At 38.6% G+C, this 27668-nt stretch overlaps 1 protein-coding gene and 1 long non-coding RNA gene across 2 annotated transcripts in view; both read right to left on the bottom strand.

The window, feature by feature from the left end:
• abcd3a (ATP-binding cassette, sub-family D (ALD), member 3a) overlaps positions 1-27668 on the bottom strand; it is a 39815-nt gene that overhangs the window by 1620 nt on the left and 10527 nt on the right. Inside the window, exons 9-21 of the mRNA XM_055022734.1 lie at positions 26889-27031; positions 26723-26792; positions 12503-12572; positions 12160-12257; positions 11825-11916; positions 11294-11385; positions 11132-11204; positions 10980-11043; positions 7340-7417; positions 2513-2578; positions 986-1075; positions 749-868; positions 542-646 (exon numbers count right to left, since the gene is read on the bottom strand). Of these exons, the coding sequence (XP_054878709.1) occupies positions 542-646; positions 749-868; positions 986-1075; positions 2513-2578; positions 7340-7417; positions 10980-11043; positions 11132-11204; positions 11294-11385; positions 11825-11916; positions 12160-12257; positions 12503-12572; positions 26723-26792; positions 26889-27031 (1161 nt within the window). The remainder of the gene's footprint in view (positions 1-541; positions 647-748; positions 869-985; positions 1076-2512; positions 2579-7339; positions 7418-10979; positions 11044-11131; positions 11205-11293; positions 11386-11824; positions 11917-12159; positions 12258-12502; positions 12573-26722; positions 26793-26888; positions 27032-27668) is intronic.
• LOC129353412 (uncharacterized) lies at positions 23370-26712 on the bottom strand. Its single transcript, XR_008605011.1, has 3 exons — positions 25505-26712; positions 25102-25201; positions 23370-23577 (listed from the first exon to the last, which is right to left on the bottom strand). It is a non-coding gene; the product is annotated as an uncharacterized LOC129353412 (long non-coding RNA).

Below are 27668 nucleotides of genomic sequence, written 5' to 3'. Positions count from 1 at the left end.
GAAAAAATGTACACACAGATCATGATGATATTTGATTATAAAGTTAATTCCAGGCAGAAACTCATACGTTCTGGCATCAATTTTAAGGAAATCCAAGTCTTGTTTGGAGATATGCAAATATATCTTATTTACTCTAAAAAAAAAAAAAGCTTAATTTTCTCTGATAAAAATTCATTATCTTAGAACTAAACTTTAAACCCAGTCTAAAATTATTTTATTAGGCATTAAGTTAAAATAAAAATAATTCTTTATTTTATACATTCCTCATATGTAGTGACTTTTGTCCAAGTCATCATTAAGAACAGATAATCCAGCTTGTATTTCTTACTCATGTGCCTACCATGAACTGTCCAGGCGCTGCACTTGCACATTTATGAGTTCCCTCTATGGTGTTCTTCAAATTTTAGGTTATAAATTAACATTAGGATTAAAGATTTTTAATGTCTGATTAATCAATTCAGAATGATCCATGTCTACATTCAGATGCCTCAACAACTAACTTCACCTTCATTGGGTGTCATCACATGTGTGGGTGCCCTACCGTTCTGCAGTGGCTGTAGATATAGTCCTCCACATCGACACTCACTGCACTGGTACACTCATCCAGAATAGCAAACTGGGGCTTGTGGTAGAACAGTCTGGCCATCTTCACATTCAGGAAAGCAAAAATAAAAAACAACAACAACAATTGTAATAAAAATTATTTAATAAAGCAGGGAGATAAGTGTTCAGTATGCTAAGTCCTTACAGCCATTCTCTGCTTTTCCCCTCCACTGAGAACATCCATCCAATCCTGGACTACATCCCAGCTGCCCTCCCTGTCCAGAATGTGACCAAGCTGAACGTTGTCAAGATAATCCTTCAATACCTGGCCAGACAGAGACAAACACTGGAGCTGAAGCCAACATAGTAGAGGAATCATGCTGTTGTTTAAGAACACAGGCAATGACAGTGAAAGTGTGTGAAGGAGTGTCCTGTGACCTACCTGATCAGAGATGCCCTTCCTGCGTTGCTCTTCAACAGTGTCTGGATAAATGACTTGATCCCTCAGGGAGCCGAGAGTCATATAGGGTCTCTGTAAGAAAGCCCATCAACTCAAATAAAAACTTCCATCTCTATTCTGTTGGTTTCAGCTGCAGTGTAATTTCAGATATCATTGGCTCTTTCATGTCTGAATTTTAGAGTCAGATAGCTTCCTGCAAAAAGGTATCCAATGACCCTGGGATCTTGTTGCTGTTCTGAAAGTCTGAATACTCTCAGAGACAGACGACACAGATATGAGCTGTTTGGGAGAATTAACAACCAACAGAACAGAAACATGGTATTTAGTTAAATATGATGAACGTGTTTTAGTTTATGGAGACATGCTTTTCTTTTTCTCACAAGAAAAGCTGGGGTCAGTCCACAGTTTGATGAACAAAACTAAACTAGAAACATGCTCTCCAAGAACAACATTTTACATTGACTGTATTTGTGAGAGTGGGAACTAGTTCCCAGAGCACTGGGAAATAGTACTTAGTGGCATGTTTTTTTATCCTGTGTTTCACCATGAGTGAGATGGAAGTCTGTTATATTGATCTGACTGTTGTGTGTTTAGGAAAATGTTCATTTTCAAGCAATTCTCAGTTTGCCAAGCTTGACGATAATGTCCTGTTCACACTAAATGTTTTTGAGCAGAATTCATTGTGATGTTTAATAAAATTCACATCAGAAATTTTGTTCATGCAATTTGAAACAAGAATTAAAATTATTCTAAAGTACAATAAGTACTTATTTTAAATTGATAAAGTCAGTAAAATAATAGAGAAATGTGTGCTCTTCAACCAGGTGAGGGCAGTTTTTCTCAGATATTGTGAAATAATTATTTGGTTTAAATTGCAGAATTAAGTTAAAATTCATAATTCAAGATCGAGGAACTTAAAAAAAAAAAATGCTTACACAACTTGTCTCTTGTTAAATGAACTTCATAAACTTTAATTTATGAATTAAAACCAATACCAGAGTTTTCCACAGAAAACCTGCTAAGCTTGGAGGTATGGTAGAGCAGTCTGTTTTTAATAAATGCTAAAAGTTACAAAAATTATGATGAGCAGATATAATTTGGAAATAACTTGTGAGGTAGGGACAGAGTTGGCCAAGTTCAGTGCATCTACTGTATATCTAGATTAATCCATCTTTCCATCACTACTCCTGGTTTAAAAACAACCATATTTGAAATAAACAAACAAGCTTAGCCCTGTTGACTTAAATTGCATTTTCAAGTTAAACCATCTTCAAATGTTTTATGGTGTAACAGAATTAGAAAACTACAATATACTGAAAAATATAAAAATTAAGGGTAACCCTAAGCAAATTTCATGACTTTTTTAGGAGTCAAACAGAAAAATAAAAAATGTTCTTCCTGTCTTGAGACATTTTACATGCAGGGCAATCCATTTAGTCATTCCTTACTCTTCACAAGTTGCATCAATGATGACCTACACTAGAAAAAGTGTATTTGAAAAAGTTTTACCTGGGGAACATAGAAGAGTTTTCCTCTCTCAGGTTTAGTCAGGTTTCCACCAAACAATGGCCACAACTATGAAAAACAAAACAAAGAAAACAATAGAAATGAAGAAATAAGCACCACACAAGGAGATGACTCAGCTTTGAGCCATGACTCACTAAGCCTTTCGGTCAGTGAAAAAATCCTCATTGCTAATTTCAACCATAAGTTTCTATTATTGATTAATAGAAATTGTCATAAGATATACTTAATAACACTACAGCATTATTTTGTAACACTGTAAACCTTCCCTTGTTATTCTTACCTTTTGTTTTTATATTTTCACCTCTGTGTAAATATACGTTTCCATTTTCTCTTTCAACTTGCTGCTGTGACACATGAATGTCTCCACTGAGGGACAATAGAAGAATTTCTATTTTGTTCTGTTACTGATAATACACATTAAAGAATTTATGACAGAGAAACACAAGCACTAAAAACAACTCACTCATGAGCAAAAATTCTTCTTTAGGACATCAGTTAACAAGAACCAATTGCTCCTACAACAACTGTTAACAATCCCAAACATGCTGTCAGTATTTGTAGTTCACTGACCTAACGAATTAGAGTTGATAATAAATATTACAGTAAATCACAGTTCTTAGAATGATTAATTTCATGATCACTCCTATATCAACTTTCTTCCTGCTCTACTTACATAATTCTTTGTGGTCTGCTGTGTGACCTGATGAGCAGAGGTTAAAAAGCTCGCAGGGAAAAGGCCTGCCATGATAACAAATTTTTCTGGGCTATTAATTGCCCCAGTAATTAGTGCTATAAGCAACAATATTGTCATTTTGAGACCATGGTTAACTAATAGCATAAAATGGCATAATGCAAATATGCTCCCTCAAAGATCAATAGACAAATTTCTAAAGAACATTTATTGTTGAAACTGGAAATACTTATACTTTTTTATAAGACGCACTGCAAGCGTCTTCCCTTGCAATGAGCATTTTACTGGCAGGGCAAAATTATTACTAAAAGAAAGATGGGTTTAGTTTTTATAGTTGATGTATTAAACAGGCAGCGGGCACCAATCACACTGCTGTCCCCTGCATGTTTACCACCTAGCGCGCTGTCACTACTTGATATCTGAAGCATTACCTCGGCGCTGTCTTTCACTCTATTTGGACACAGGCTGACCTGTATGAATATTTATACCAACCCCCTGATGAGGTATGAGTCAAGTTGAAATCCACCACGTTTGCTCTGCTGGGGCAGCTTAATGTGAGCCACAAATGTTCACATTGAGCTACACTCAATGTTCAAAGGTGCACATCCAAAGGTGCACGTTGACCATGACAATGACATTTCTTCATGAAGAAAGCATTATGTGCAGCATGTGTTTTTATGTCTCAACAAGCTTCTTCTGTGTCTGTGCAGTTGAGTTAATTTATTTTTCTTATTAACTTTCTCAATGTACCTTTTTGTTGAATTGACATTGCCTTTGCATCTGTTATTGCCTTTGCATTGCAGCAGGCCATTTCTGTTTAATACTGCTTTTATTTTTGGTTCCTAAATACTGTTCTGGGAGCACAGTCATTAGTGTTGCACAAAAGCAAGGCTCTGCGATAAAGCTACGCAGCAGCCAGGTAGAAGCTGCCTAACTGAGCAGCTGGGATCTGACTGTGACCATACAGACTATCCCGATGGTTGAGTGTCCCATACTGTGTCTTATAGGACTAAACTGACGCAAATCCTGATTCCAGTGTGGATTATTCAATAACAGTGACGCTATTCATCCTTTTTACAACTGTCACATCTGCACTGAAAGTTTGAGTTCCCAGTGCGTTCATTCCGTGGGGGAGCTTTTGAGCATGCCTGTTTATTTTTATTTTATTTTTTGCTGCGATACAATGCATCAAACTGCACAGTATGAAAAGCAGAGTTAATCGGAAGAGTTAATGTTTGCAGTCATGCAGAGATCAAAGTGCAAAGCAAGTGCGGTCAACTCTGCGCTGTTCGGAGCGACACTCGGCATTGACAACTTCAAAGTTCTGGTTCTGATGGACTAAAATAAAACCAGATATTTCATTTTGTCTTGTAGAAATTCAATGTTGGCCCAAACATAATGATAGCGGTTCAGATCAGAAGATTATTTTGCCATGCATATAATGACATTTTGGTGCTTTACTTTTTAATGTACAACCTTTTGGATTTAGGTAATGAGGTCAAAATACAGTCTTGCTGACCATGATTGGCACACCTTCATGTTTTGCATCGCTGAGTGAATATCGTCAGAAATAAAAGGAAATGTTCAAACTTTCTATCAGCAGGACTTTCAATTTGAGATCCAAAGGAATTAAACAAAGATAATTGCCACTTCAACATAAATATTTTAATTCCAAAGGACAAAACAGAAAACCAGCATGTGCACTAATATTGACATCCCACCTTAATATTTGCTTGCACATCCTTTGACAGCGATGACAGCCGCCAAACATTTCTTATATTCATCTATTAACTTCTTGCACTTCTCTGGTGGTATTTTCTCCCACACTTCTTTTGCAATATGCTCAAGCTCTTGTACATTTGTGGGATTCCTTTTTCAAATGGCAGATTTCAGCTCCAGAGTGAGACATTTTGCTCTAGAATTGTTTGATAATATTCCGATTTCGTGATACCGGTGATAAGGTCAAGGCTTCCAGCACCAGCCCCACAGCATTATGGATCCTTGGTATGGTGTTCTTTTCTTTAAAATCTTAATTGTGTTGTCTGTAAACATACTGCTTGTGTGAATTACCGAAAAGCTCCACTTTTGTTTAAGTGGAGCTTTTCGTCCATAAAATGTCGTCCCAGAAGGACTGAGGTTTGTCCAGGTTCTCTTCTGCAAAGATCACACGTTCTTTTTTATGTCGGTTCCTCAGCAATGGGGTCTTCCTTGGCCACTGCCCATAAAGCCCCATTTTGTTTAATATGTGCCGCATGGTACTTGTTGAAACAATTACCATGCGGTAATTGGTCCAGGTTGGTCTTTAGATGTTTGATGTGGTGTTTTTTCCACCATTCGCACCAACTGTTGAAGACTTTTGTCATCAATTCTTCTCTTCCCCCCACATACAGGAAAGTTTCTTCACTATTCCATGCCTGGAAAACTTCTTATCATTGTGCACTGTTGAAACAGGGACACCCCGGTCTTTGGAGATGGTTTTATACCCTTTGGAGGTCTTGTGCTTGCAAATGATAGCATTTCTGGTGTCCTCAGACAGCTCCTTTGTCTTTACCATTGTCATTTATAAAAATGGAATAACAAGTGGCTTTTAAAGCACCAATATGATCATTCATTGGTTAACTCATGTCACATGTGTAGAGGCAGTTCATCACAAGTGATTAACTGATTTGCAGTTAACGGTGCCAGCATCATTGACACGGCAAACAGTATGTTTTTCTTTGTTTTCCTCATAATGTTTAACTTTTTAAATGTTTTTTATCATTTGCTGTTTTGCATCAAATGCAAGCTATCAGCAGTAAAATGTTTCGCTTGATGAATTTCCTTCAGTAAATATTCCATTATACTGTATGTACCTAAACTTCATGGGTGCTGGTAATGTTGAGCAGGACTCTATGTAAACCAACAGCAATACATAAACTTTTCTATTTTTTATCCAAATGAAAAATAAAACTCAGATCACAAGTTAACATTATGTAGTTCTGGTGTTTCACATAGCTTTCTGCAGCTACATCAGAAAGCTGAACAAGCTGCTCTGTTTCTCTTTTCTTTATTGCTGACCCTATTTCAGAGAAACAAACAGCTTACAGGTCTGCTAATTCACTGTCGTTCTGCTGCAAAAGTTTCTATAGTGTATCACAAAACTGAGTACACCCCTCTCATTTCTGCAGATATTTAAGTATAACCTTTCAAGGGACAACACTGACAAAATTACACTTTTTCACAATGAAAAGTAATCTGCGTGCAGCTTATATAAGTGTAAATTTATTCTTTCCTCAAAATAACTCTATATTCAGCCATCTATGTCTAAATCGTCGGCAACAAAAGTGAGTACACCCCTGAGTGAAAGTTCCTTAACTGTCAATATTTTGCGTGGACACCATTATTTACCAAAACTACCTTAACTCTCCTGGGCGTGGAGTTCATCAGAGCTTCACAGTTTGCCATTGGAATGCTTTAGCACTCGTCCATGACGACATCACAGAGCTGGCAGATATTCATTTTGTCAGTGTTGCCCATGAAAGGATATACTTAATATCTTCAGAAATGTGAGGGGTGTACTCACTTCTGTGATGTACTGTACATATGTTCCTGCTTCCTCCTCCTGACTAAACCCATAAATAAACTCCTCCATACTTAGCAGCTCTCTGATAGCAGAGAGCATGTCTGCGGTCCACAGCTAAATGTTGTTCACAGTTTTCAGTGACATAAATCAGGAGCCAATCAATGAATGATGTCAACTGTCAATTAAAATTGTTTCAGTGCTGTACCCTGCTCAATCCTGCTAGTACTACCGCTGAAGTTGGTACAAAAAATCTGAGAAGAGTGTGAGTTTTGCTAATGGAAAACAAATCTGGCTGAGGTGGACAGAGTCTAAACTGGTAAGAGACAAGCTAGTGGAAAAGCGCCTTTCAAAGGATTAACCAGGATAATAAACTCCTTGAGATTAAAAAATCTATTTTACGATAGTATCCCGTGTCGTGAAAACTATTATGAGGAGGTGAGATCTGTCCAGGTTCATGCAGAAAACAGGTCATAACTGGCCTGACAGGGTAAAGGGAAGTTTAAGGATTCTGGGCTGTCTTTTTAGATGCTTCAAGACGTAAACAGAACACACTCACCTCTCCGAGCACTCTAAACAAGGAGCTCTTTCCACAGCCATTAGGTCCACAAACAAGAACATTGGTGCCGGACCTCACCTTTAGAACAGACAAAAACAATTTCTTAGCTTTCTGAACACACATTCTTACACAATGCACATATTAACCATAAGAAAATGATCTTTGTAAACTTTTTCTAGTTTTTTCTCAATCACAAATTGTCCATTTTTAGCCATTTTGGGAACATTGCAAGTAATAACCCTCTCACTCAAGGCCAACCAGACCTTGAGTGTAGTTGGATGCAGGATGCATAGAATTGTATCTATGCATCCTTCTGTTTGTTAAAATGCTCCATTTACTTTTTCTAAATAGTTGTGATCTATAGATATGGTGCTCTCTGTCCAGCTGCATTCACATTACAATAAAGATTGTGGGTCAACTGATAAATATTTGATGCTCTTCACCATCAGGAATTGGCCTTAAGAAGATGTATACATCACAATGGACAACACAGTGCTGCAATCTGTATCGAGGCATATGGAGCTGCAGTACCCAGTTAGCTTTACCTCCATTAACTTCTGATCAGTGTTGGCTCTCTTGCTCTTGATTTGTTCCGACATCAATAACTGTACCCACTTTTATTGCAGAAAATGCACTTGTGCAGTATTGATGATGTTATAAATGCAGCTCAGTTGGATGAGAAGGTAGGAAGTAAATCACTGACACAATCTGATCTGAGCTCTGTGCAATAAGCTTTATTGCCCAGTCAGATGGCTGCATGTTGGAGCACCGCTGTTATGTCAGTTCTGTTCTGCTCCATTTCTAGATTTTGCTCAGTTTCTAGACTTTGATTCATGTTTTTGATTCAAGCTTTGCATTTTTGGTCAATTATTCCCTAGGGTTTAGAGGCTGTGTAGCTGGAAGGATTTTTGTGCTTTCTTTTTGGACAGTTATGTGTAATTGTGGCATCCATCACAATGGGCTCATATACCCAGCATCTTTTGTCAGCCAAGACATATAAAGAGACGTAGCAAAAGCAAAGGAGGTAGATTAACAGTTCTTACCAACAACTGATGGTGTCTTCGAGATGTTAATGTAGAACATCTATTACAATATCTGCTGCTCAGATATTGTAATATCTGAGGAAGACATGTCAATTCATGTCTTAACTTGTTAAGACATGTTATGAAACTATCATAAAGAAACAGTCTTCAGTCAGAGCTCCAATTAGATTCATTTGAATGTTGTCCTTGTGACTGGTGTGGTTTAAGAATTAGATTAAATCTAACAAATGTTTAGAAACAGCAAAAATATGACAGAGGAAAATGTTACATTTGGTAGAAAGATAATATTCTGAAAGAAAAGCTTGCCTAACCCTAACCTAACACTTGTCTAACTTTTTAACTAAAGCAATACTTTTGAATTGTGTCCTTCAGCCCAGAGAAAAACTGTTCAATTCTGTGCATAGAAAAACACAAAGGCTAATTGAAATAAACAGGCCTAACCTAAAACATTTGTCCCAATTGGCTACCCTGAACTTTAAATAATGGTGTCAGCAAGGGTGGAAATAAAAAAAAAAAATTACAATTCTTTTTAAATCGGCCACTCAAACATTTCACTACTCTCTGCTTTTCTATTTTGTGTAACATTTCCCTGAGTTACAAACCCTGTCAGTACAATCAGAGTATGTAAATGATATAAATCATATGATTTATTCTCTTCTATGTTGTCCATATGTACTTATAGTGACTAAATATAACATAACACATCAATGACACCTTTAAAGTGGTATAATGCAATGAGTTCTTTTGTAACTACTAATGCCAATTTTTAACAGGTTACAAAATCTGCTAGAGGTCTTTTCACTGTTTTATGGAAAATACTGTTTACATAAAAATAGAAATATCCCAATAATTACACCATGTATCCAGATAAAACAAACAGCTCTTGCTCAAATTGACACCTTAACTATGAAAAACAAATAATTTCACTAATGTAATTTCTCTGGTATCCTACCAATAATAAATAATCTAGTTCTGCAAAGCTTTCTTTCACTAGTATTATTTAATAACCTTAACTGGAACCTGTAACACCTGCTGCAAACTCCAAGAAGATAAAAAACATTTAGTTGGACAACAAGCAGAACACTTGTTTAGCATAGCATTACTTGAAAACAACCGGTTTTCAAGTGATGCTATGCTCTGCAATTTTCCTAGACCATATTTAGATAGAAGTTAGGTCTATAATAATTTTGTAGCATTTTTTGATTATATTAACTATAACTGTTTTATTTTTTTCTTCTTTTTTACATTTTCTATTTTAATGAAATATTATTGTTATACACATCCAAAAATGTGCTAATTGTTAATTCCATGGACCATTGTCATTCCTGCGTTTTTCCCGTGTTTTTCTACCCTGCCACTCACACATTAACGTACACGCACACACACCAGCCCTCCTCCCTACATGATATCCTCCTCCATAACATTTCAACTCCTCCTTACCAGGATGGTAGCAACTAATCTGACTTTTTTCTCAATCCGTCCTTGGTCACTCCGACTTCAGCTGACATGGCATCACCGTGATGACCAGTCCCTAGACAGGAGTTCAAACTGAAAGCATTTTTTTTACTCAACTTGCCAACCTGCCATGCTGGTTTGTGCATTGTTCAAATTCATACTCCAATTCATAAATGTACCCACATTTGTACAGTGGCGGTTTCCAGTTTCCACACCTGAGTGTCGCAATCCTTCAGAGATTGTGTTCCTGATCCTGGTGAGCTCATTATTTTACTTTTTTGAATGTGTTTCAGATTTGTTATTGATTAAGAAGACATGTTGGCACCCAAAACTAAACATAATATGAGGCTTTTATCATCTGCTGTTTATGAAACAGAGCTCTGATTCTAGTAAGAGGGCTGCACTGTGCTGCAGTTGCTTGACCAGGTTCAAATGCCAACCTGGGGTTGTTCTGGATACCTTAGATTAGGATAGCCTGGCCAAAAAAAGGAACATCGCCACCTGACAAACACCAAAATTGTTTATGATGACAAACAAATGATTTCAATAGCGATTGGCTGAAATTATTACCTTAAACACTTTTATGATTGAGTCAGGACCATTGAAGTCACTAGGCCTATCACTATAACAAATTTTGCTGGACAATCAATTGTCCCAGAAATTATTGCGTAAACCGATAATATTGTCATTTTGAGACCATTGTTAACTAATAGTGCATAGTCTATTACTCAATAGCTGGTAGAACTGTTGCCTTGCAGCAAGAAAGTCTTGGGTTTGATTCCTCGCCTGGGGTCTTTCTGCACAGAGTTTGAATTTTCTCTCTGTGCATGCATGGGCTCTCTCCGGGTACTCCGTCTTCCTCCCACAGTCCACAGAGCCGGAAGCAGGAGTCGAGTGTGGAAACAGAACTCCTTTATGAGTCTAATTTTGTTCTCTGGATCATCAGGGCAACCTTAATGATTCTTATTTAAGTTGGCCTGTTAGAGGTATGATATTATCATGTTGCTTTATTTTACCACTAAACCCTTCAATATTTCTTAAAAATAAAGATCCATTTTAATCCATGGATTGTGAGGTTAGTCAGTGATTGGTGTTCATTTCAGCTACCAAGGTGCTGAAATGAACACATTTACATACTCTACCTCAAATGTGAGGTCTTTAATAAGTAGGTCTCCATTTGGTGTCGCCAGTGGAGTACGATCAAATCTGCAAAATGCCACAAAAATGTAATTTTACCAAGAAAGGCAAAAAGAACCACAAAATATGTCTTTCTCTATTTAAGAGCAAGAATTACTTAATGATGTTGTCTCTGTTAATGATCTGACCACTTCCAGGGACCAGGATGGTTTTCTCTGCAGTCTCTGTTTCTAAAGTGGATGCAAAAATATAACCACAGGGTTTAGAAAAGACAGTGTCGGTCAGAAGACCAGTGACAATGACAGATTTCTGTGTGTACCCCTCTCCTGCAAGGAAACCATGGTGCGTTCATATTTGCCAGTGTTGAGGTCCTTTAAAACTGTCATCAGTTCAGTGATTCGAGCTGTGAACCTAAGTGGAACACACACCAAAAATATTTTGTTTTCAAGGTATATATCCACTATACATAGCTATTCCTCAAAAAATGTGGATATTTATATTCAATATTTTTTAAATATATAAAAAAAATATTGAATAATTTTCAATAATTCAATAATACTTATGAAATACTGGAACAGTTTTTCAGAAATATTAATATTTCTGAAAAACTCAAATTCTATAGATTCATAACATACTGTATATATATGCTAAACTATTTCAAGACTTTTATTTCAGAATTTGTCCACATAATTCAGGCTCCTTAAAAGCTCCTTAAAAGCAAGATTCGGAGACATAGAAAGTTGGGAAAAAGTGAATTGTTAAATTCTTGGTGTTGCACCTCTATTAGCTAACTAACTTCAAATACCTGCATGAAGAATTTTTAGATGAACTATCATCCCACAATACTCACCCAGATAGGCGGGTCATCTCTCGCCCAGCCAATACAATCCTACCCAGGGCCTGAGACATTCTCAAGAGCATCCTGCCACTCTGGTAGTAGTCCTGGTAACCAAAAAGTATGAATAGATTTTTAAAATTTGGAGTCACTGTATGTTGGACATCTGTGTGCTATTGATATGAAAGGACACATCAATAATAACAATTCATTAATCAGAATCATCAGGCCTTAACTACGTCCAACTAAAGACAACTTTTCCGTTTTCTAGCATTCTGTGCTACAACTACAATAAGGTGATTACAAGGTAAGATTTGTGTGTACACGTGAAGTAGATACAATGATCTGACCTCCAGCAGCTCAGAATGTGTGCTGTGCAGGTGCCGGGGGTCGGACAGGTTGAGAAAGGGACGGCTGACCACCAGATAGCCCACCACTGTTGCCACATCTGCAGATTAACACCAGTTGGCCAAATTCAGAAAAGGTTAAAAATGTCCTCAAGTTTAAAACACAGTAGCTCTTAAAAAAAAAAAAAAAAAAGCAACCTGGAGTAAATATTTCCCACAATCTGCCCTGACACTGTAAAAAGAGGTGCACACTTTCTGCTACATGTTTTTAAAGAATTTAATTTAACAAGTGACATTAATTTAACATAAATCAGCGTTCAGTGTATAAGTCTACATTTCAACTTACACTTTGCAATAATGCTGTCCACAAACCCCATAGAGAAGCGAAAGAAGATGAAATTATGCAGGTGATCCGCCTGAGGAAATACAATATATAGATCAACATATAGATCAGATCAGAATATATAGATCACTTTGATACTGAACATGATGAGGTCCTCCCAAGCTCATCCACTTAGGACAAGCATCTGTTTCCTTGTTAAACAAATATATGTAGTTTTTAAATAGTGTTGATAAAGTCAAACTTGTGACAAATTTGACTTCAATATTCTTGGATCAGAGATCAGGTTGGAATCCCATATTCAGAACCCGAGGTAACATATTTCTGCAAACTACTTGGTTGATGTCATTTAAACCTTACAGTCATTATTTCCATTGTTTTTCAAGCAGAATGCCTTTCCATATATGGAGAATGGGCGGTGTACAGCAAGCAGTGAGAGCTGCTGTCAGCCTCTCCCACCTCTGAAGCATATGTAGGCTTATGCTCTACTGCTAGCTCACTGACAGCAGCATACAGTATATACCACAGTATAGCAAAGGGGAGACCTACTCCATTCTGCTTGCACATCACAATGGAATTATGACTGCACAAAGCTGTCATGCTTTCTAAAGTTTGGAATTGATTCCCACAGCTTTAGCCACTTATCTCTTCCACTACATACGTCACTGCCTCTGATAAGTGTCTCTTTGTTTTGCAATATTAAAATTAAGCAAAACATTTACTTAGTGTAGGTTCAAACAAAGTATATATATTATTATATTTAAATTTAGTAAATTATTTCATAACATTTATTTGTAGTTCTAAATGTTTCAAGTATTTTAATCAATTTTCCTTTGCTGGTGTTGATATTCATTTCTATAGTGCCCAGATCACACATGACCAAATATGCAAATTAGACAATGCTGTGGTCTCGCTGTGTTTTTGAACGATGGCTTAAGTCACAACCATTATTTGTAATTGTACTGAATTACAGGCAGACTGAGCTTGTTGCAGAATGCTTTTATTACTCTGGTTAGGGTGTCAGTCTATTGGGTATTCAAGCTACTACTTTTAGACACTATTAAGACTCAAATTCCTCCACCTCACTGGAAAAAGCCCTATATAAATCTTGCTTTTAAGGAGCTTGAATATTGCTCTTACCAGTTTCCAGTTGGGTGACCACTGAAATGCACTTGGGTCTGAATTTAGTTTTCCAAACATCTCTCTATGACAATGTTTGGATGTGTAGCAAGTATGCAAAAAAATTTTTTATTTCATCCCAAATCCATTTTCATTATCTATGTATATTTGTTTTTCTTGGATTTTGAGTTGTAATTTTATTTTGGTAAAGAAGCTTTTATTTTCTTGTTTCCTGTTTATTTTCTTGTTTCCTGTTTTTGCGTCACATCCTGCGTGTTCGCGCTACTCTCCTCAGTTCGCGCCGAACTGCGCTGGGGAGAGGTGAGTGCACAGAGCCGTCATCAGTTTGTTTATGAAAACATTCCAGATATTCTAAGAAAAGTATGTTTGCTAATTTAATATATCTTATATATTGTTTTTGTACTGTTTTATGTTGGTGCAGTACTGTATTGGGTGTCTGATTCCCACCATTCCGACATTTGTTGAGTTTACCAAGGCAACCTGGTTAATTTTGTTTTTTTGATCGTTTAAGGTGTGTGCTGTATGTGGGAAAATCGGAGCCCAGACTGCTGCACTGATTTATTTTTGTTTTAAAACAGGTATGTGAGTTTCTTCAAAGTGTTATCTGGATGTTAGAGTAATGTAATTAATATGTTTTCATATATATCTTTTTATTGATTCAATTTGAACTGTGGGAGTGGCGACTGTTGGGCAGGTGATTTGTTTGTTTTTGTTTTGATTGTTTAGATGTTAAACAATGTTAGTGAACCTCTGATGGAATTCTGTGTGAGTTCGCGCCGAACTGCGCTGGGGAGAGGTGTGTGCTGTATGTGGGAAAATCGGAGCCCAGACTGCTGCACTGATTTATTTTTGTTTTAAAACAGAATAAACCTGCTAGACATCCGAGTCCTCGTCTGCTGGTCCCTTTTATTACACAACGCAGAGTTCAAGTCGGCTACAGTGGTGCCGTGACCCGGATCCACACTGCTTCGGACAAGTTCATCACGTTCGTGAAGAGTGGATCAACGTCAGCTGGTCACCAGAGGTTGCTTGTTACATTAAGACATCTATACAAACTGAATAGTATAACAGAGTTGGATGTTGAATAGTGTTTTGCTCCACCAACAACAACAAAATATATATATACATTTTAAATATTTGCATTTATGTAAACAATTGTAAAAAAAAAAAAAAAAAAAAAAAAAAAAAAAGAAAAAAAGAAAATAAAAGAAAATTTAAAAAAAAAAAAGAAAAAGAAAATGACTTATGTTAAAAATAAGGCAGACGAGGATAAATGTTCATTGAGTCATGTTAACTTCTCTGTGGGGAGAAGGAGAATGATTGAGGCTTCGCCTTTTACCCCAGTTCGAAACAGTAATGATGCAGGCTCTCCAGCCTTTTGTTCTACGCGTGTAGTTGAGAATGTATCTTCTAGCGTTGAGTATGATGGTGCAGTTCCGGACGATTCAGTTAGTGCTGATCCACCATTAAGTGACCTTATTACAAGCATTGCACAACAAGTTGGACAGTCCATAATGGACCGTCTTAAGGGTGAATGTGGGGAAGGGAGTGTGAAGGGTCTGCAATCTCAGAGCAGTGTGGGCCAATCACAGAGTGAACCCACTTACCTCAACTTGACTGGGGCAAAGTTAGTACTACAGCCAGATGTCAAAGAACCCCCCACTTTCAGGGGAGATGGTTCTGACAAATACACTGTTGGCGAGTGGGAAGAATTAATGAAAATCTACTTCAGAAAACGAGGCACACCCACTAACGAACAGTACACTGAGATTCTCTCTAAGTTGATGGAAAAGCTAAGGACATTGTGAGAATTACACTGCGAAGCAGCCCTTCACTAAAGCCTCAGGAAAAACCAGATATTGTCTACAGCATCCTTAGACAACATTTCAGTGATGTGCCCTTTTCATGTATGCCTATGGCCGACTTTTATAACACTGTGCCACTAGCAAGAGAAACACCCCTAGATTACTGGGTACGCTTGAACAAGGCAGTTGATGCAGCGGAAGAGGGTTTAAAGAGATTAGGACGGCATCTGGATAACCCTTGCCAAGAAGCAACTATGATGTTTGTGAAACATTGTCCAGACCCAGCGCTTGCTGCCATCTTGAAGTTCAAGGCACCAGACAAATGGACGGCTGGTGAAATTCAGGAACACGTTGATCGTTACCAAATTGAAACCAGAGAGCAGACATCTTCCAGGTCAAGATATCCTAAACTAGCTACTGCTCATGCTCAAGCTCCTGTTCCTGAGCAATTATCACCACCACCCAGCCACTTAAGAGACAATCCATCACACCGAGAGACTGGTGCCGCAGCCCCGTCACATTGCAACGACGGTTGCATGAAAACTTTAGTCAGTCTCTTTGAACGTGCACTTTCACAGAACAGTCAGGTTGCAGGCAAACAGAATTCACCCAGCCAAGTGCACCACAAAGCATGCAGGGTTTGTCAGTCTCGAGATCATTCTACCATCTCACACTGCAAACAGAAACATTTGTGTTTAGCATGCTTTGAACCAAATCATATTAAGCGAGACTGTCCAAACCGCTTATCTACCAGAGGTGAGCATGGCCTTCAGTCTCAAGACCCCCAGCATTTAAACTAGTTGGCCTGCATGGGATGAGGGGTGGTGTGGGCTCAAAAGAAAAAACCCTCAATAATAATAATGACATTGAACAGCAATATGAAAAGGCATGTGCAGCAGCACCAGTTGGTGCTAGGGTAATAGCTCAAAACACACAACAAGTCGAGCCATTTGATGAACTGTTTTATACACCTGTGACTTTAAATAACAAGTTTCAGTTAAAGGGGATGCTTGACTCTGGTTCCATGGCCTGCACATTGAGTGAGAAGGTGGAACAAATGATGCTGAATCAGGACTCACTTTCAGAACCTGTTCCCCTCTCTCAAGAAATAGTTCTCATTGGTTGTGGTGGGTCGCTCAGCAAAACCCGCTGTATGTATGAAGTGAAATGAAACTGTATGGCGAGACATGTGTTGTCCCTGTGTTAGTAGTGCCAGGCCAAAGGGACGATTTAATCATTGGCACAAATGTCATAAGATTTCTCATGCATCAGCTGAAGATCACAGATGACTATTGGCGTCTAGTGTCCAGCCCCAGTCTTCTCCCAGAATGTGAGCAGTTTCTCGACATGATGGCAAGTACTTCTCGGTGGAGAGGTGAAGAATTTCCAGAGAAGATCGGCACAGTCAAATTACAACAGTCTGTTACTCTACTGGCAAGGACTGAACATCTGGTGTGGGGTAAGCTACCATATAATGTCCCCATGTCCCCAGGGAGTACTGTAATTACTGAACCAACCTCATCTAAGTCAATGCCGCGCAACATCATGGTTGCTCGCATTATCACTCCTTTATGGGGAGATAGGTGGGTTCCTTTAAAAGTCGCTAACCTGTCAGACAAGCCCACCACGTTGAAAAGAAACTGCAAGTTGGCAGATGTGTCCCCTTGCCTGGCGGTTGAAGATTTTGAAACCTTTCAAGGCATCAACCAGGTTGAAACCGCTGCTCCAGAGAAGGTACATGTCAAAGAGAGGCCCGCAGATCTGAAGCTGCGACTGCAACAGGTTGGGCTCGGTGACCTCGACATTGGCTTATGCCACACTGATGAGGCAGGGAAAACAAAGTTGGTCGAGCTGCTTGAAAAATATAATGATGTTTTTTCTAAGCATGCTCTGGATTGTTGTGGCAAGGCAAACTTGTTGATGATAGACCATTTCGTCTTCCATATCGCCGTATCCCACCAGCTCATTATCACAAGCTGCGTCAGGTTTTATCTGACATGGAGGAACAGGAGATCATAAAGAAATCAGTGAGTGAATATGCTTCTCCTCTTGTGCTGGTCTGGAAGAAGGATGGCAGTCTGAGGATATGCACAGACTTCAGGTGGTTAAATGCAAGGACATTCAAAGATGCACACCCACTTCCGCATCAGTCTGACTGCTTAGCCGCTCTTGGAGGCAATACTTACTTCAGCACGATGGATTTGACATCAGGATTTTACAACATTCCTATGGCGGAGGAGGACAAGAAATACACGGCATTCACAACTCCAATGGGGTTGTACGAATATAATAGAATGCCCCAAGGCCTGTGTAACAGTCCTGCCTCTTTCATGAGGATGATGCTCAGCATATTTGGGGATTTGAACTTTAGCAGTTTGTTGTGCTACCTGGACGATCTCCTTGTATTTGCTTCGAGCGAAAAAGAGTCTCTGGAGAGGTTAGAGGTTGTGTTCCAACGCCTTCGTCTGTACAACCTCAAGCTGAGCCCCAAGAAATGTCACTTTATGAGATCATCAGTGAAGTTTCTGGGGCACATCATAGACGGCCATGGAGTGTCTGTCGACCCTGGAAAGGTTGAAGTCATTACGAAAATGACAAACGTTGACTTGATGGAGGATGATGGATGCACGCCTTCAGTCAAGAGGATCAAGTCCTTTCTTGGGATGGTATTTTATTACCAACATCTCATTCCGAGCTGTTCGTCTGTTGCCAAGCCACTGTTTGCTCTAACCGCTGGACAGAAGAGGAAGGGCAAAACCAAAACAACAACTAATGCAGGTTCTTACAGAAAACTGAGACCATCTGACTGGACACAGGAATGTGAAACAGCTTTTTTTAGTCTTAAAGAAAAGCTGTTGAATTGTGTCATTCTTGCGCACCCAGATTTCTCACAGCCTCTGATTTTGTCTATTGATGCTTCACTGGATGGACTTGGAGCTGTCTTGTCTCAAGTACCAGCTGGAGAAGAGAAGGCTCGCCCCATCGCATTTGCCAGCAAGACGTTGAGTAATTCTCAAAAGAAATACCCAGCTCACAGGCTTGAGTTTTTGGCTTTGAAATGGAGTATATGTGAGAAGTTCAGTCATTGGTTAAGAGGTCAAACATTCACTGTATGGACTGATAACAACCCGCTCACTTACATCATGACAAAGCCAAAGCTTGATGCTTGTGAGCAGCGTTGGGTTGCAAAGCTGGCACCCTTCTCTTTTGATCTGAAACACATACCTGGGTCCAAGAACACAGTGGCTGACGCTCTCAGTAGGGATCCATTTGCAACAACTGTCAGCCATAGGATCATCACTGAGGGCTATTCTCGTCTCCTTATGGAAGCTGATATTAGCCAAGATGGGATCCAAGATGCTTTTCACCTAAAGGTCCAGAACCAAAAGTGAAGGAAATCTTGTGTCAGTCCAGAACTTCATTGTAGTTCGCAACTTTACCAGTGTGATGCAGTCAAGGCTGTTCTGGAGATGCATGACCAGTGGGATTTGGTTGTGAGACCCGCGCAGTAGCGCTCATCCAGTCTGTCCAAGATTTGGGCACACCAGGACAAGATTCTCTCCCTATGTTCACTTTGAATGAATTACAACATGCCCAAAAGCTCGATCCTGATGTTTCCAAGACCTTGCCATTCATTATTCGAGAGAGGCGTCCATCCAGACGTGAAAGAGCAGGGTTTGGCATAGGAGCTATGGTGATCATTAAACAGTGGGAGAGGCTCAAGATTCAGAATGGAATCCTCTATAGAGTCACTCGAGATCCCATCAGCAAACAGAAGAGACATCAGTTTGTTCTTCCTGAAAGCCAAGGACAGAGCCTTGCAGGCGTCCATGACATGGCTGGACATCAAGGACAGGCACGGACACTTCACCTGGCGAGACAAAGATTTTTTTGGCCGAAGATGGATGCTGATGTGAAAGAGTATGTCAAGTGTTGCCAGAGGTGCATTCTTGCCAAAACACCAGAACCTTGTGCTCGAGCCCCTCTTAAAAGCATAAGAACCTTTGCCCAATGGAGTTGGTGTGTTTAGACTTCTGGAGCGCAGAGGATAAAAAGCAAAACTCAGTGGATGTGCTTGTCCTGACCGATCACTTCACAAAGCTAGCTCATGCATTTCCATGCACCAATCAGACAGCGAAGCAGGTTGCTAAAAAGTTTGTGGGACCATGTATTTTGTGTGTATGGATTTCCTGAACGGATCCATTCTGATCAGGGAGCAAACTTTGAAAGTGAGCTCATTGCTGAACTCCTTCGACTGGCAGGAGTATCGAAGTCACACCACTGCGTACCACCCCATGGGGAACGGGGGCACCGAGAGGTTCAACCGCACGCTTGGCAGCATGCTCAGATCACTGCCACTCAGAGAGAAGAACAAATGGCCTGAACAAATACAAACCCTGACTTTTGCATATAATGCAACTGTTCATGAGACTACAGGATTTGCTCCATTCCAACTCATGTTTGGTCGCGTTCCAAGGCTCCCGGTGGATGTGATCTTCAAGCAAGTGTTATGTGATCCAGTGACTACTGATTATAAAACTTATGCCAAAACTCTCATGTCACATCTGTATGAGGCAGCTAAGATCGCTCAAGCATGCTGTGGAAGAACAAGATAAACAGGCAGAAGGGTACAACAGAAAAGTGAAAGGTACCCATTTGAATATAGGAGCTAGGGTATTGCTAGCAAACAAGGGTGAAAGAGGGAAGAAAAAGCTATCCGACAAGTGGAATGCTAAAGTTTACACAGTTGTTGACAGAAATCTCCAAACTCACATACAAGTTGGAAGACAAGCAAGGTAACAAAAAGATTGTGCACAGGAATCTGATATTGGACATCAGTTTTCTACCTGTGGGAACAGCTCAGGATGAGATGGCTGTTGACAGCCCAGAGGATGCACAGGGCCTGTTGGACTCCTTTGATGCTTTGGAAGGCAGGAGATTGGATGTCGGAGATAATGAATGGGAGATGAGTAATTGACAAACTGTGAGGGCAAGGTTGCTCTGGATCGAGAGGTGTCAGAACCAGACTCACCCAACCAGAGTCTTGTGATGCCTCACAGTGTAATGGAACCTCAGATGAACATGCTGATAGTCATGTGACAGGAGAAGAGTTGCACACAGTGAGTCAAGTTCATTCTACAGACACAGATGCTCTTCCTGTGAATTCAGATGCTAACATGGACATGTGTCATCTTCCAGAGAATGCTGACCAAGTTGTTAGGACTCGGGTGGGTCGGGTCAGCAAAAGGGTGAACAGACTCATTGAGTCTATGGTTCAAAGACCTTTTGATTTTAGGGATTTGGCAAACTCTGTGAGCCAAAAGTCCCAGTCCATTACGAGTGTTTGTCCTGTTTATGGACAGTTCAGCATTGTAACTGTAGTGGAATATGGTTTTCCTCAAATATACATCTGGTATTGTGATTATGGGGTTAAAGCTGGCGCAGAATTGTATGGTGTAAATGGCATCATTGATCTGAGAAGGGCATAGGCCTGATCAACCATATTTCCTTCGTAACCTGTTTTTGGGTGGCTCTCAAGCTGAATGCTATACTTGGTGGCAATGCTAAAATTTTATCAGTGTTAATGACTTGGATTTTGGTGAAATATAGGAGGGTGTAGCAAGTAGCAAGTATCAAAAATTGTTTATATTTCATGGATTTTTGAGTTGTAATTTTATTTGGTAAAGAAGCTTTTATTTTCTTGTTTCCTGTTTATTTTCTTGTTTCCTGTTTTTGCGTCACATCCTGCGCCGAACTGCGCTGGGGAGAGGTGAGTGCACAGAGCCGTCATCAGTTTGTTTATGAAAACATTCCAGATATTCTAAGAAAAGTATGTTTGCTAATTTAATATATCTTATATATTGTTTTTGTACTGTTTTATGTTGGTGCAGTACTGTATTGGGTGTCTGATTCCCACCATTCCGACATTTGTTGAGTTTACCAAGGCAACCTGGTTAATTTTGTTTTTTTGATCGTTTAAGGTGTGTGCTGTATGGGAAAATCGGAGCCCAGACTGCTGCACTGATTTATTTTTGTTTTAAAACAGGTATGTGAGTTTCTTCAAAGTGTTATCTGGATGTTAGAGTAATGTAATTAATATGTTTTCATATATATCTTTTTATTGATTCAATTTGAACTGTGGGAGTGGCGACTGTTGGGCAGGTGATTTGTTTGTTTTTGTTTTGATTGTTTAGATGTTAAACAATGTTAGTGAACCTCTGATGGAATTCTGTGTGAGTTCGCGCCGAACTGCGCTGGGGAGAGGTGTGTGCTGTATGTGGGAAAGTCGGAGCCCAGACTGCTGCACTGATTTATTTTTGTTTTAAAACAATAAACCTGCTAGACATCCCGAGTCCTCGTCTGCTGGTCCCTTTTATTACACAACGCAGAGTTCAAGTCGGCTACAGATGCACTGTTAGCGATTAGAAAGAAGTGCAATTATTTCTACAATTAAAAAAATAATAATTGTAGAAAAAATATATTCTACACATCCTTTGGTTTTTGCACATCAGATATACAGGTGCTTGTAAAAAAAGAAAGGATCATAAAAACGTTTATTTAAATCAGTAATTCCATTCAAAATGTAAAATTTGTATATTATATTCATCCATTACATCATATCATTACAGATTGATATATTTCCAATATTTATTTCTTTAAGTGTTTATGATTATTACTGAAAACTAATAAAAACTCAAAATTCAGTTTCTCAGAAAAGGTTCAGTATTGAAGACTTTTGGTGACACACTCAAATCAGCTAATTAACTCAAAACCCCGCCCAAATGCTTTCAAATTGTCTCAGTCCAGTTCTGTAGGCTACACAATCATGGGGATGACTGCTAATCTGACAGTCGTCCAAAAGATGACTTTTGACAAATCGCACAATAGGGAAAGAGACAAACATCAGTGCAAAAGAGGCTGGCTGAGCACAGAGATCCTGTGTGCAAGCATATTTATGGAGAGGTGAAGGGAAGGAAAAGATGTGGTAGAAAAACAAATGAACAAGCAATCGGAATAACCACATTCTGGAAAGGATTGTGAAACAATACCCATTCAAAATGTTTGGAAGATTCAGAAAGAGCAGACCAATGCTACTTACTCCACCTCTAGCGCCTTATTAAGCGGCTTTAGAGCAGAAGTACTAACTCAACTTAACCCAGCTCCAATGTCAGAGTAAGGCATTAGAGCCGGAGTAAGCGACGTTAGAGCCCTATATGCGCAATATTAGTCCTTTGTGTGTGCATATGAGAGAAAAAGTTGTGTGTATGTGTGTGTGTAACATTTTAGAAGTACATATGGGCAAATTTTAGATTTTGTGATCATTTATGAGTTTATAGTCATGTGTGTGAGACAAAATATAATTTTTGTCCTAAACAGTCCCTCATATAAACAGCCTATGGTCTCATAGAAGACATTGAGCCATGCAGTTACTGCTCCGGTGGACGTCCCTGCATCGAACTTCCCTATGGGATGTTCCTGCATAACTTGAGGCATCTGAGTCTTTATGACTTTTAACAAAATGTCACATTTTGGGATGGCCTTTTATTGTCCCCAGTACAAGAATTGTCTGGTTGTTGCTCATTTTGTCTCATCACCCACTGGACAAGCTCACCCATCCACTGAGTAATGGTCACTGACAGGAAGTTGTTTTAAAAATTATGCACAAATCAAGAGTAATATTACTTTTGTACAATGAAATGTTAGCAAATGCTCATTTACAGTTGTTAACTTCACAACGCTATTTGACATGGGGCTTTTATATTTTTGTTCAGTAGAAGTTTAACTACTATTCTTACATTTTGTTTACAAAGTCAGTTACTTAGGAGTTTCTTGTATGAACTTAATTGTTTCACATTAAATTAACTTAGTTTAATGAAGTTGGTTCAACTTAGAAATAGCAAGTAAATTATCCCCTTCTTAACTCAACCACATCAAGTTTGTCCAACTTTCATGAACAGTGCAGTTTACGTAGCAGAATCTAGAAAACCGATTGCCTTAAATAAATTAAGTAACCACAAAAAGATTTTAAGTTCACAAGATTTGATGTTTTATTTAAACAAAATAATATACTTAGCATAACATAGCAGTCAATAACACCACAGGAACCTGGATAAAGTCTGCCATGGAATCTGAAGCCTGCGGATAATAAGAAAAGTACAAATTCAAAAAAAGAATGAGGTGAAAGTTTTGATTTTCTAGTGTACAACCTATGACAAACAGAATACCAATACATACAAGAGACACTGTAGAACTCTTTCCTCGAGGAAAACTGAGAGACATCGTAGGGTGGCACACCTCACAGCAACAACATTGTTATAGATGTTGGGAGAACAATAAAAGTAAGCCCTAGCTTATTCTGAAGAAACTGAATAATCTTATTGTTCACAATAAGAGGCATAAATTAATTGCTCACCTTTATTTGTTGTCTGACAAAGAGTGATTAGAATGTTGATGGTTGTACAGTTAAAGGAGCAAGAACTATTTTCCAAACTTCTATCAGCTGATTATTATATTGATGCCATAGACTGTTGCTCATTCATTATTTCAACAACTAGAAGTTAGTTATCTTTTCTCAAGCCTCAATCACCCAAATACCATCAACACAAATTAGCAGCCTATTCTAAACTAGCTTAATCTGACGTGTTGTCATTAAGTAACTATCATTGTTTGTGCCCAACAGCATTACTCTACTTACTCAGTTTGTTTAGGAAAAAAAAACTGTGGAAAGGTTTTTGCCTTTTAATGGTTGTGTACCATGATTCTAACACCAGTGCCCACCTCTGCACAGCAAAGGTGCCTCGGAAAAACCAATTACTACACATTAGCAACTGATTAGACCATTGTAATGATTTAATCAGTCGTGCAGTGGACAGAGGGCACATATTGCTGGGTTTCAGATGACGTAGCACTGACATCACCCAATGCAGATGGAGGGCAGGAAGTAAAAGCAGCCTAAAATCTGTGTCCTGTACGGATGTTCTCTCTTCTTTCTAGTAGAGATGCTATTTTCATGTTTTGAAGGTAGTTCGTCACAAGGTTAATTTAGAAAAATTAACCGAAAAAAAGAGAAAAGTGGATCGCCAATCTACAGCTAAAAACAGGCGGCGTGAAAACACCTAATAATGCCAGAGTCTGGAGTGACAACTTTCTAACAGGTAACAATCATATAATTTTAATTGTATTTTCACATAATTTATTGGACAGTTAGTAAGACCAGCATTCATATGTAAGGTAGGATATATTATTTTTACACCCCAGCTTGGTAGTCCCCACAGTGCTAAATGATATCAGCTAGCTCAGTGCCCAGTCCAGGACAGAAAATATGTTTATTCAAAAAAGAAAAAAAGCTAAATAAATAGAATTTAACCCACCCAGCCATGCAGTCACAGCTAACTGTGACTGCATGGTCACTATATTCATGACCAGACACAAACAAAGGGTTTCTGTAGATCTGAGTGAATGGTTGACCTACATTGGACCTGAATCCTACAATGACTCACCATTAACATACCACTCCAGCATGAATTTGGGTTTACAGAAGCTAAATAAGTTATTTACTGGGAGATCAAAGCTCATAGAAATAACATAGGTTAGTTTTTTGTTAGCGATGGTATTGTTACAGTAGATTAATTACTGAAAGTAGCACAACTCACAACTCACCCGGCATAAACAAGTCAACCGGCATTTAATGCTTCTTTGGATCCTAAATGGTTGACTGAAGAACTGGAGAAATCCACTTCGGACCTCCATCCCCTTATGGCTGAGAGAAATAAGAGGCCATAAGGCTCAGTTTATGCTCAAAAACATGCTGAAGGGCTGCAGTTGAAAGGGAGGTAATTATTAGTCAGATCTTTTATCATGGATGAAAACATTAAAGACTCTCAAGAAAAAGGAATATCAGTTTTAGTTAACGTTGGATTATGAGCCCATGCTAACATTAGCATATTAGCCTGCAAAGAGTTGGATGCATTATCTTTTATAAGAAAAATCAACCTGTCTACATATATACGAGTAGTAAAGGCATACATAACACATGAAAATATACTGAAGACAAATAACTCACCGTTAGAGAAGATCTGCTTCTTCCAATGTGCAAGTCCACAAATGTTCTGCTTCCACATGATTAACTCCAGTGCCACAAGTATTCAAATCCAGTTTGGTAAAAATTATTTAGTCTGGTAACGTTCTCACTAAACTGAGACGTAAGTAAAACATACAAACCTAAATTAAGCAAGAAAAAATTTGCATTTTAGAGTGAAGTAATCTGGGCAAATGGAGCCCCAACTAAGTACTGAGTGCTGTATGTGCTCATACTTTTCAGTTAGCCAACATTTCTAAAAATCCTTTTTTTTTGTATTGGTCCTAAGTAGTATTCTAATTTTCTGAGATACTGAACTTGGGGTTTTCATTAGTTATCAACATTAAAATAAATAAACATTTGAAATATATCAGACTGTGTGTAACGAATTAATATAATATACAAGTTATGTATTATAACTTGTATATAATATATAACAAGTCATACCCGTTATATAACAAATTTGTTATATAACAAAATTGCACTTCCAGCAATTTTGACTCGAATTGCTGAAATAAATCCATTTTGTCATTTCTTGTTATGGAACATATAAATGTACAGACATCTGCTGTGTATACAAAGGAACATTGCAATACCAGTGTGGCTTTTATATAACATTATAACCATTTGATTATTACATTAGATAGTTCCATATTTTTTTTCCTTTAGTACAAACAGTATTTTCAATGGACTGAATAATAATGATATATAGCAACTGGAATCAGAATCTAAATAATATTACTCAGATCTTAATTTCTTAACTGTCTCTCTCTCCTAGATGAAGCAACTACTACTGCCATTAACTTTTAACATAGAAAGTACTCCAGGGTCAGTGCTGCTGTGCTTTTGTGTGTCTGTTCTAATTTCTCAAACTCCCAGTCAATCCTGGCTGGTGGCTCTTCACACTGAGCAGGGTTCTGGCTCTGCTGAAAGTTTTAAAATGATAAAGAAGTCGTTCCTAACTCAATGCTAAGATTTGGTCTTCAAATGTTTTTAGAAGACCAACCCTTTTTGGGTTTTGAAACAGAATTTGAATGCATGTCATTATTACTAGGATTAAATAGTAATGTATGTAACTGAATCTGTTTTTGGATTGATCAGATTATAACTCAAGAGCATAAATTTGTCTTGTAAATTGCCTTGAGATGACCTGTGTGGGAACTCTGTAAATACAATGAATTGAATTGTCAAGATATCACTTACAAGTTTCTTGAATGTTGCATGAATTGTCTGCTTTTCTCTCAAGTTTCCATTGTAGAAGGCAATCTCCTCACTAAATAGGAAACATCAACGAAGATAAAGTGTCATTTGCCTGTAAATTTATTGTGCAGTTTTCACACATTGATTGGATCCCAGTAGCTGTGCTTACCTGTTAGTGATAAGGCGTGAGTTCACATAGCGGTACTCTCCCTCATAGCGCTGCTCAGTCACTGTCATCTTTCCTATGGGCCTCCTCAGTCTGGTCAGGAACAGGCCTGAGATCAGCAGGTAAGCCATCATGATTGCTGGGCCCTATTTACAGAAGGAGGAAATTAATTTATCTGATTTATTGATAAAAGAAGAAAAGATTTCAGAGATGAAAAATCTTACACATTACTATTTGAACTAAACAAACTCTAGTTCTCAAGAACAGTCACTGGTATTTTCTGGCAGATTGTACAGCAGCACCATTAAAACATATTCACATGCCTCCACTGTCATTTTACCAATATAACTGAAAACATTCAAATCTCCTGAAAAGAACAGAAATTCAAACAAAAATAGTTCAGACATATCAACAGAAAAATTCAGCTTTAACTAGGCTCTTAGAGCATTGACATGCAACCTAAAGAAATGCAAGTCAAAGCTTTAGGCCAGTGCTCCCCAATCCTGGTCCTCAAGCCCCTCTATCCTACATGTTTAAGGTGTCTCTTTGCTGCCATACCTCATTTAAGTAACTGGACTGGACTGGCCAGGCGGCATTAGGGGGCATTGCCCACCCACATAATCAGTCGTGCCTTTACAACTGTTAATTCCACTGTTAACATGTCAAGACATGCTTTTCCCAACCGCGTTTAAAAGCAAAATGAGCACTAAGATGCTCTTGCCAGTTTTACATCTGTGCGGCAACAGATACATGCTGGTGGAGACATGATGCTACTGTGTGTGT

The sequence above is a fragment of the Poeciliopsis prolifica genome, unplaced genomic scaffold, assembly GCF_027474105.1.
Source record: "Poeciliopsis prolifica strain line A6 unplaced genomic scaffold, Auburn_PproV2 SCAFFOLD090, whole genome shotgun sequence".
NCBI lineage: Eukaryota > Metazoa > Chordata > Actinopteri > Cyprinodontiformes > Poeciliidae > Poeciliopsis > Poeciliopsis prolifica.
Note: the sequence above shows the minus strand (reverse complement) of the source record. Positions and strands in the feature narration are given on the sequence as shown.